The 10,851-nt window shown below is 46.3% G+C and overlaps 1 protein-coding gene across 2 annotated transcripts; it reads left to right on the top strand.

Annotated features, from left to right (window-relative positions):
- Positions 1-338: 338 nt before the first annotated feature.
- Positions 339-10,397, top strand: WBP2 (WW domain binding protein 2). Of its 2 annotated transcripts, XM_073310292.1 has the most exons (8): positions 340-538; positions 2,367-2,475; positions 3,008-3,143; positions 4,829-4,921; positions 5,264-5,401; positions 5,659-5,781; positions 7,451-7,527; positions 8,104-10,397. In XM_073310292.1, the coding sequence occupies exons 1-8, from the start codon at positions 480-482 to the stop codon at positions 8,155-8,157; spliced, it is 789 nt and encodes a 262-aa protein (XP_073166393.1). In that variant the 5' UTR covers positions 340-479; the 3' UTR covers positions 8,158-10,397. The 2 variants fall into 2 exon arrangements, with proteins under 2 accessions (XP_073166394.1, XP_073166393.1); XM_073310293.1 differs by lacking the exon at positions 7,451-7,527 and having other exon boundaries at positions 339-538.
- The last annotated feature ends 454 nt before the right edge of the window (positions 10,398-10,851 follow it).

Here is a 10,851-nt window from a genome sequence, read left to right as displayed (position 1 = left end):
CTTGAGAAGCACCTTCCCCCTAAGAGTGCAAGACCCCATGCAGCCCCACCCCATCGGCAGCCTTGGGGAACATAGCAGGCCCACTGCAGATGGGGAAGCAGAAGGCCAGCCTAAAGCCACCTGCTACAGTCCATGCCATGCTCCACGTCCCTTGGAGCAGACCATGGAGACTACATGCAATCGCCCATCGCAGAGGGAGCCATGGTAACTACAGGTCCCAGCATGCAACACTTCACCTCTAAGGGGCTCACGGGAACTACAGATCCCAGCATGCAACACTCCATCTCTAAGGGACCCCTGGGAACTAAAGCTCCCAGCATGCCACGCTCCCGCCTTCGTGCCGTGCCGCTTTGCATGCCGGGCGATTCGGTTTCCGCGCACATCCCACCCCGGTGCTCCCTCGCTGCGCAGGCGCAGTGTCTCATCCCTTGGTCCCTGTCCGGCCGCAGCGGGAGGCCCGGGACTGCGCCGCGGAGGCCATGGCGCTGAACAGGAACCACTCGGAGGGGGGCGGCGTGATCGTCAATAACAGCGAGAGGTGAGAGCCCCCCCCCCACGCCAGGAAAAAGAGGCGGGGGGGCCGCTACCAGTGGGCAGCTCGAAGGGGGAGGGGCTTGGGTCACGTGGTCCTCCCCTCCCCCCCGCGCGGCTGGGTGAGACCAGGCCCCCCCACCCTGGGAGCAAGCGCCGCGTCGCTCGACAGCCCCCTCCCCCCCCATGGCAGCCTGGCCCCCGCTAGCCCCCTGCCACGGGCCCGAGGGGTGTCACCTGTCCGCCATTTCGCGGGGGCGGCCCCGCCTGGGGATAGCTGCCCGCGTGCTCAGGATCGTCCCCCCCTTGCCCCGGTCTTTGTGCCGCAGAGGTGGGAGCTCACGGGCGGCCACGGCGACCTTTGGGCAGCACCAGGAGTGGAGGCGGGGGAGCCCCAGCTCCGCTCTCGCTCCTTGCAGAGCCTGCACCCCCTGGGACTGCTCCTGCCCGTCCTACTCTGCTGCCCCCGCCGGCAGGGCAGATTTGCTCCGGCTGTTGTGCTGTGTCCTGGGTGGATCGCGTCGTGCCAGAGGCCTGGACCCCAGGCAGCATCCATCTCCCACCGCCTCTCCACCTGGTCTCTGGGAGAACTGAGGCTCCAGTGGGAATTAGGTCTGTGTTACTCCTCTCTGCCGTTCAGCAATCTCCTGCTCCTCGAAAGTTGCTCTTTCCTTCTGCTTTTGTTGTTTTGCTCGTGGATGTTGTGCCTTTCTGACCTGGAGAGCAAGCACCCTGTTCTGCCACAGCAGGGTAGTTCACTCTTCATGGCGCCTGTCCAATACTCAGTTTTTGTGCAGATTTCTCTGCTGAGGCCTGTTCTACACATAGATTTCACTGCTTCAGTTAGGAATGGGATCTCACACAAGTATAGTTTAATCGAGGTAACCCCCTGCTAGCATGGGCACAGTTGTACCAGTATAAAGGACGTATAACTGCATCCACTCTAGGAGTTGCACTGATTTAACTTACAAGTTTCTAAATCAGAATAGCTAAATCCATCCAAAAACTGTACATTGACAAGCCCAGAAACTGCCAAAAAAGGAGCCAATTGTGGTAGTGTCTTTTGTGATAGGGACACTTGTCTACTAAGTATTGGATTGAAGTCATCAACTCACTTTATATAGGCCGGGGTAGGTAAACTTTTTGGCCTGAGGGCCATATCTGGGTATGGAAATTGTATGGTGGGCCATGAATGCTCACAAAATTGGGAGTTAGGGTGAGGGCTCCGGCTGGGGGTGTGGGTTCTGGGATGGGGCCAAAAATGAGGAACTCGAGGTGCAGGAGGGTACTCCGGGTTGGGATCGAGAGGTTCGGAGGGTGGGAGGGGGATCAGAGCAGGGGGTTGGAGAACAGGAGAGTGTCAGGGTGCAGGCTCCAGGCGGTGCTTGCCTCAAGCAGCTTCCAGAAGCAGCAGCATGTCCTCCCTCCGGCTCCTATGCGGATGTGCAGCCAGGCGGCTCTGTGCGCTACCCTGTCCGCAGGCACCTCCCCTGCAGCTCCCATTGGCTGCAGTTCCCGGCCAGTGGGAGCTGTAGGGGCAGCGCTTGGGGCGGGAGCAGCATGTGGAGCTCCCTAGCTGCCCCTACACGTAGGAGCCAGAGTGGGGACATGCCACTGCTTCCTGGAGCCGCACAGAGTGGGGCAAGCCCCTGACCTCACTTCCCAGCTGGAGCGGGACAAGTCCCAGACCCCACTCCCTGGTGGGAGCTTAAGGGCTGGATTAGGCCCTGGGCCATAGTTTGCCCACCCCGATATAGGCCATTAAATTGTACACAAACTGCTCCTCTGGATCAAGTCCTAATAATGGGCCTCTTCTTTCCTTTGTTTGCTTGTAGTATTTTGATGACCTATGACCACATAGAAATTGCATTCAGTGATATGGAACACATGCCAGATGCCTTCAAAGGGACCAAGAAAGGAAGTGTCTTCTTGACTCCATTTAGAGTAAGTAGTTTTCATAATGGGATCAGAGACTTTAAATAGAGAGAAACCTTCCTGGTTCCTGAAAGTATGGTTAATCTAGCAGCCCTTGAAAATGGATGATCTTTGGACCTCAGCAGCATTATGAATGCATTGTAAATCCTTTGTCAAAAGACATAAATACTGATTAGTTCCCGCAGACAGCTATGTAGCCTGCCAGGGATCCTCAGGAGCTGAAAAGCAAATGCTTAATGCATCAGTTAAACTAATAATCATAACCATCTGGAGAGCAGCAAGCTGACTAGAAATCAGGAGGAGAGAGATCATAGCTTGTGCATGCTTCTAGAAGGCACTTCACATTATTGCCTCATAGCCTCAGCTTTCAGGCATCTTGCTGCTGTTCTCGAGATCTTGTGACCTGCAGGGCAGATGTAAAGCTCCAGACATGGGAAGCAGTTTCAGCACATTGAGCTCCATTTTCTCACAGTAAATTGTCTCTATGCTTCATGCTTGTTTTGAATGTCGCTTACTATGACTTTGCTCCTTTCCCCTGCAGGTTATCTTTGTGTCCAAGGGAAAGGATCCTATGCAGTCTTTCATGATGCCCTTTTATTTGATAAAAGATTGTGAGATTAAACAGCCTGTCTTTGGAGCAAATTATATCAAGGGGACAGTGAAAGCAGAGACAGGAGGTATGTATTTTTTGGTTACAGTAATGCTAAGATAGTTACATAGCATCAGATTCAGAGAAACATCAAGTTTATGCATTGAGCTAAACTGGGTGTTATCCAATACTATTAAAATGTATTTCTTTAAAAACTGTAACCAAAATTGTGTCTCCCTTCCCTTTCTCCCTGTCCAGTTACAATGAATTGGTCTGTTTCAGAAACTGATCTCATTTCCACTCTCTGTTCTGAATGTTAAAGTTCAATCGGCCAAATGATCTCCTTGATGAAACATCCTTAAGTGTCTCATAACAGAGAGGTCATGTCAACAAAGTTCTAAGGGATGTCAATAAGCTATGGCCTGTTGAGATAACCTCTTCAATCCCTGTCCAGATGATTCTTTGCTAAACTTCTCTGCTTCTTCCTAAATCCAGATTCACTTTCAGACAAGTAACCAGAAACAGTTGTCCATCACAAATCTCTTCTGTAGCTCAAGGAAAGGTTGTATTATTGCCACAACACGTCTTAGTAGTAAAAACAATCTTATGTCACTTTATTTTAACAGGAAACTAAATAAATGGGCATTACATGTTGTATTTCAGGCTTGAAAGGGAAGAGGCAGTCTTGAAATTGGGGAAGCTGTTTTTAAAGGGGGACTTACATACTCGAGCGAACCTGGAGAAGAGGGGGAAAGTACTTGTACAAATAAAACATATTTACCCAGTACTTCTTTTGTTCCTCCTTTCACTATTACTGGAAACCTGTAATTTAACAACCTCTCTCATATCCCCAGCTCAATTTCTTTTGCTTGCTCTGACACTGAAGTCATAATCCCGTGCTTATGACCCAACAGTCTGTGATCCTGGAAATCAGCATTGGATCAAATAGGACAAACCAGCCTGTAAGGGGGTGCACACAGTGAGAACAAACTCTGAAAACCATGTAAAAGGCAAAAGGATTTGCCTAAAATCTGTATGAGTCTTTCCCAGAGGAGTTCCCTTTTAATAGGAATGTCACTATAACACACAAGCATCTCGGGTTTAGTTCACAAAGTAATTTAATTTTCGTGTTCCGTCACTGACACTGATTCCTCTCTGATGTGGTGCTTGGACTCTTGGGCTGTTCTTGTTTTTTGTTAAGCCTGAAACCTGTGATGTCACTCATATATTTTTTTTATCCTATCCTAGAATACCTACCTTGGACTCTGTAGTAGCTTTAAATTGCCCACACCTTTCATACCATTTATGCTCTTCGCTCCATTGGGTACCCAAACCCCCTGTCTATTTATAGCTAATGATTGACTAGCTCTAAAGGCTTTTTAGCAAACTGGATTAACACAATCCCTGTTTTCTGCACTAATCCTGTACCGAGCCAGAGCAAATCTCATGCTGCTGGTGTCATTGTCAACCACTGACAGACTATGACAATAGGCACATAACTTCATCAACCTCTGATTGATGCTCCAACTTCAGGTACCCCTTGACCTGAAACACCCATGGCCAACATGTATTTTTCTAATTAGAGCATAATTATGACGATCCTATCCTTTTACCTGCAGGCTTTTAAGGTATTTGAGACAAAGCTAAAGTGCTTTAGTGTTGCATGTGAGGGAATCTATATAGATGGACCACAACACTTGCCTCATAGCAGGGAGACTAAATAACATTTAAAAAGATTCTCCTCTTTCAACTGATTTATTTTCTCCTCTGTAGGTGGCTGGGAAGGATCCTTAACGTTCAAAATGACTTTTTCAGCTGGGGGTGCTATTGAGTTTGGACAGCGTATGCTGCAAGTGGCATCTCAAGGTACTGTAGTTTCACTTTTAACAAGGCTAAATCAGGTAATGGTAGAGGGGGAGCTGGCTTTTTTGTATGGGCTTGTTAACAAGCATGTGGTGCGTGTGTCCTCCTTAGAATAAGCTATGGCAGGATGGATTAAAATATTTTTGAATTTCAGGCAGTAGCTGGAATTAATTTGCCTTTTTTAAATCATTAATATTACTCATCTGGTCAGCTGTAGATCTGCTTGGCCTATTGTACTCGACTCTTGAGTTTGTCTGATTTACTGCTGTGAAGAGGTCGGATCTGTCCTGACCTTGATTCAGTCCTTGTGGATCTGGTAGAATCAATTTGCTTTTGTTTTCACAGCCTCTAGAGGAGAAGCTCCCAATGGAGCGTATGGTTATTCCTACATGCCGAATGGAGCTTACGCCTTTGCGCCACCTGCAGCCAATGGGGTGTACGGTCCCCCTCCGCCAGGGTACCCCTACCCACCACCACCTCCTGGTGAGTCTGCAAACTGAATAAAGAAATCTTCCCAGTGACCAAATTTAAAAGCAGGTTAAGGAAGAGGGGAACGTGGATGTATGTTTGGAGCTAATGTCTGGATTGTTTTCAGGTTTGGTTCAGCGCCTTATGCAATTTAAGCAACTGAGCTTATTTAATGGTATTTGGTTTTCAGACTTGTTTTGGCTGTATATGGTCCATGGCTGGCCCAAAGGAGCTGTTCCTACAGTATTTTCATTCTCTTTCTTTCCAAGCAGAGTTTTACCCTGGTCCCCCCATGATGGATGGAGCCATGGGTTACATGCAGCCTCCACCACCTCCTTATCCTGGGCCCATGGAGCCTCCAGTCAGTGGCCCAGACCTTCCTTCCACTCCTGCAGGTGAGAAGTATGTCCCGCGGGTTAGAGCAGAACCTCTGCAGTGTTAGTAACATCAGTCACTGAGAACGAGTTGATCTACTACATTCCAGTATCATTTCTCTTCTCTCTACGATAGCCATGTAGAAATGTACAGCAAATAGTTGTCTATAGAACATAATGAATATGAGCAAAAGCATTAAAAAGGGATTCTCCTCTGAAAAGTAACATTCTAAAATTGGCATAATCAGGGTTTCATGTTCATCATCTCTTGGTGATTTCAGAGCAAACCTGCTCCATTTACAAGTTTAAATATATTTTTTTCTTAACTGCCAGTCTTACAAACTCAATTCAGTCTGATGGCCAACCTGGGGTCTTTCCAGCAAGTTCATCGTCAACAAATATTCTGCAGTTGGATCAATTCTGTTTCTGTATGAGCCGGAAGAGAATCCAGTTTGTTTTCCAATAGTGATGTTCATTCTGCAGGGCTAACAGGAGTAAAAAAAAAAACCCAGCAGTATCAAAGCTTGTATTAGTCAGTAGATCTGACTCTGATATATGTAGGAGTAGATTTGATGAGTAAGAAGGTCTCTGTGAGAACAGAACGCTTTTCAGAATACAAATGCTCTTATAAAGGAGAGCTTTCAACGGCAGCAGGTCAATAGGAATCAGTCTGACTGTCATTCGGTGAAATGGAACAATGAGTGAAGCATGGTAGAAATCCATAGAGTTAAGCAGCATTTGTTTGGCACAGCTCTAGCATTGTTTGCCACATCCCATCAGAAAGCCAGAGGACTAAGCAGAACAAACCTTGTTAATCTCAGCTGCCCAGCTTCCATCTGACCTGCCCCATACTTCCCTAATCGATGAAATTGGATGGGAGGCATATAATAGAAATGGGTCACAAAACTCAGACTTGTAGTTTCAATTAAATGAGGTTTCTCAAAGTGATTTGGGACATTTTCTCAAGTTCTTCCATGTGAAATCACTACATTCATGCAGAACAAACACTAACATCACATGAAGCGAATGCTAAATAAGTGAGATGTTTAATACTACTGGATCTCTTGTCTTTAAAGGAATTGGGGGTAGGGGAAGGGGTGAGTGTAGCACACCTCTTGAATCTGAATCCATAGCTATTCAGCTCAGGACTGTCACTTGGAAAGGTGGTGGGTCCATGGGGCTGAACACAAGACTTCAGAGTCCGGGGCAGCCGCACAATCCAGGCTGTTCTTGTGGATTAGCTTTTTCTAAGGAGTGAGTTTCCCACAGCTGCTATTAAAGCGTCATTTTTCTATTGCAAAACATCTTTGGAGCATTGCCTGTGATCGGCTGGTCTTCAAAAGCAGCTGTTAGCATTTGTTCCATGGACAGAGCAAAACCCAGATGGCATCTGCAAGCTGATGTGGCAGGATATCATAGCTCCTTCAGTGCTGAGTCCCACAGGACCTGCTGATCTCCCTGGTTTCTAACTGGGCAATACTATAGTGACTCGATTCTTCACCCTCTGCCATTTGAAGGGGTCCCACTAACTAGGTAGCTTTGTGGTGGTGTTGCCACTTTGTAGATCAGGTGGGTACAGAACTGAGGGTTGGCCTAATACCTGGTAGGCAGAAACATGCTGGGCTTTTATTTAATGATAGAAGTTCCCTGCATTGTCACCTAATCTTTAACCTGTGTTTGCTTGCAATAGCTGAAGCGAAGGCTGCAGAAGCTGCTGCCAGTGCTTATTACAGTCCAGTCAACCCTCATAATGTCTACATGCCCACAGTAAGTTTCACATAATAAACACCTGTATGTTGCATGTATGAAGGGGGGCAGAGTCACCCTAGGGGGAATGGGCCACTGGTAAATTTCACATGAAATTAGATTAAATGTTCATAATCTGGATAGGTTTCAGAGTAACAGCCGTGTTAGTCTGTATTCGCAAAAAGAAAAGGAGTACTTGTGGCACCTTAGAGACTAACCAATTTATTAGAGCATAAGCTTTCGTGAGCTACAGCTCACTTCCTCAGATGCATATCGTGGAAACTGCAGCAGGCTTTATATCATATATATATATAAAGCCTGCTGCAGTTTCCACGATATGCATCTGAGGAAGTGAGCTGTAGCTCACGAAAGCTTATGCTCTAATAAATTGGTTAGTCTCTAAGGTGCCACAAGTACTCCTTTTTTTTTTGATAATCTGGATAGTGATCATGTACGGGTAGTAGAGGGTTAAAAGCAGCAATATTGATTGTGTTAACAGCCATTGTTCCTGTTGGAGAAGCAGGGTTTGTTTGAACTAATTGATTTCCTAGCTGTGAATTTATGTTCCTTACATATTTTTCCCCTCCTCTATTTTAGGATCAGCCTCCCCCTCCTCCTTACTTCCCACCAGAGGACAAGAAGACCCAATAAGCTGAAAAGGAACCTCTCCATGATGCATTGCTTCCTTATTTTCCTTCTAGCTGAATCTTGGGGTGGGGTGTACAGCTTTAAGGAGGCATAGTCGTCCCTCGAGGCAGGTAGATACACACACACACAGTGAAGGAAGAGATTTAAAATGTTCTGGACTATCACTTGCAACCCTGAGGGTTTGTCACTCCCTGCTGTCAAATTCCTGCTTTCCCTGTGCCCAGTGATAGCTAGACTATCCATTACAGTTTCCCTTGCATCCCTTCTCCACCAGTACACTTAATATAGTCCTCTTTTGAATGAGGTGACTGTTCCAATTTTAAAGCTAACATCCCTAACACTGAAACAAGACGTGTCTTAACTCTGGAGAATTCCCTTCAGCCTGGCACATCTCATCTAGCTTTCATCTGCTCCATAATTGCATGAGGGAGGCTGCAGAGGGAGCTCTGGGCTTCAGAAGGAAACTGATACATATTGCACTTCTGTCCGGTGCTTAGGAAACTTCCCTCAGCAGGGACACCTGAAATATTGCTGTACCCCCACAAAGTGCACTGTTGCATCCTATCTTGGTTCAGTCAGGTTTTATCTTTTGAGGAAATGTTTGACTTGCCTTACAAGGCTGTGTAGTGGCACCTACGTATACCTTGGGTCTGTTGGGGCATTAGAATGTCCTGCTGTCTCTTTCCCAGTAAGACAGACACGTGGGTCTTAGATCAGTAATCCTGACCATTCCTTTTTTAGTCATTAATGCACCTTGGTTATTTTTTCCTTTCCAATAACGCAAGCTGCACTTTCTGACCAGTGATGCGTCTTACTGCTGTGATTAGACTGTTCAGTTGAGGTGGGTGTGGAAATAATTGTATAAATTCCACCCTGGAAGGATTTGGGAATTGTGTGTGTTGTTTTGACTTGGATGGGAGAGCATTTTTCCCCTTACCGGGTGGAGATGAAACATCATCATACTCTGCTTTCCTGAGGTTGTGAGGTTCCCCCTTCCACCCACCCCACACAAAATGGTTCCCAGTTGCATCCTCTTCTGCTAGTATAACTGGGAGCATGTGGGAAGGAGTCGGAGACTGATGATGACTCTGTTCTATGTTTCATTCCCTGTGGGTTACTGAAGACTGTCTTGTTGCACCCTGGAAAGACTGAGGGCCTGATTCTTCGCTCATGTTGGTTTTAACTTCATTGTAAAGTCATCAAATTCATTACTGCTCATTTTTCCAGGAGGGAGATCAGAATCTGACCCCGAGAGGGCTGCGTTTCCTAGATTTCCTTCAACAGAAGGAAACACAAGTGCTGAGATTCCTGGTCTCTGGAGTGCCGAGTTACAAAGCCAGCGTCTGTCTAGTCGCTGACAGGAGGCCCTCCTCCAACACTTCAGAACAGATTTGATTCCTGAACGTCCTGGCTTGTTTGGCATACTCAAGCTGATTTGAGCTCTGTGATGAACGGTCACATGCCAGTCTGGTCTTTCCGAGTTAGCAACAGTTGTAAATCACCTCCCATCACTATAGCAATGGCACTCCAAGCAGAAGTATGTAGAACAATGTGTTCACTTGCGGCTGGATTTAATTTTTGGAACTAGCCCTTCAGTGCTGGTTATCCAGGAGAAAGCAATGTAGCACGGCTTAAGAACATTCCTTTTTTTCATCACTGGACCGATGATTAGTACTGTTGGTTAGTGCTCCCAGAATTTAATGATAAATAACACTAATCTTGCACTTTCACATGGGCTTTTCAGCTCCATTAGAGATTCAAGCATGCTTGTTCCATAATGTCATTTTTATATCGATTTCAGTAGCAGTCACTGTCGTACTTGGAACCTCTGTGAGACTGATCAGTAACCAGCTGTGGGAGAATCCTGCAGACATATATAAATCAGATTTGTAGATTTCCTTTGGGAGAGCAGTGCACAGTTCTTCCAAGCAAGTGTGCAGAAAGATCATGTGCTAAGGAAGCTTGCTGAAGTTTACTGCATGCAACGTGCCCGAAAGACAAGGCCCACCTCCTGTTTTCTTTTAGTTTGATCTCCTGAAAGCTTTCTAGCTAACAGGTCATATTACTGCTCTTTGTGCACTGACTTTTCTAGATTTGCTGTTAAAATTGCAGTGATGTAAAGAAATAGGTATTTTAAAAAAAGTATTTATTTTGAAGTTGAATTAATATATTAATGTTTAAAAAAAGTTTGGAATGCAGTTTTTGTTTTGCTGAGACTGTGAATTAAAGATAAATTCGCTTGACGGTGTTTGTGCCTGTGCATTTGTGTGTCATGCTGGCCTCACCACAGGCATTGGGATGGAAGGATTGGCTTGCATTTAAAGCACAGGGCTGGCGGTCAGGAGACTTGGATCCTATTCCTGGCTCTACCATAAGTTTCCTGTGTGGCCTTGGGTGAGTCACTTAATCTGTCTTGACTTCAGCTTCCCTGTTTCTAAAATGGAGATGATGGGTAACATTTTCCAGAGCTCTTGAGTCCTTTAGGAGCCTACGTCTCATTCTCCTACGTTGTTTAGGTGCTATTGGTCTTTCTTGGGCCAAATTCATTCATTAAAGTACTCTGTGGTCCTTGGATGGAAGGTGCTGTAGAGTGACAAAGTATTCCAGTGAAGTATTAGCATAGTGTCTCCTCAGGCTTTGAGGACCCTGAATTCCTGGGGTGACTGTTTTCACCCTTTCGTTCTCTAGGATGCAGTG

Source organism: Lepidochelys kempii, chromosome 14 (genome assembly GCF_965140265.1).
Source record: "Lepidochelys kempii isolate rLepKem1 chromosome 14, rLepKem1.hap2, whole genome shotgun sequence".
Classification (NCBI taxonomy): domain Eukaryota; kingdom Metazoa; phylum Chordata; order Testudines; family Cheloniidae; genus Lepidochelys; species Lepidochelys kempii.
Note: the sequence above shows the minus strand (reverse complement) of the source record. Positions and strands in the feature narration are given on the sequence as shown.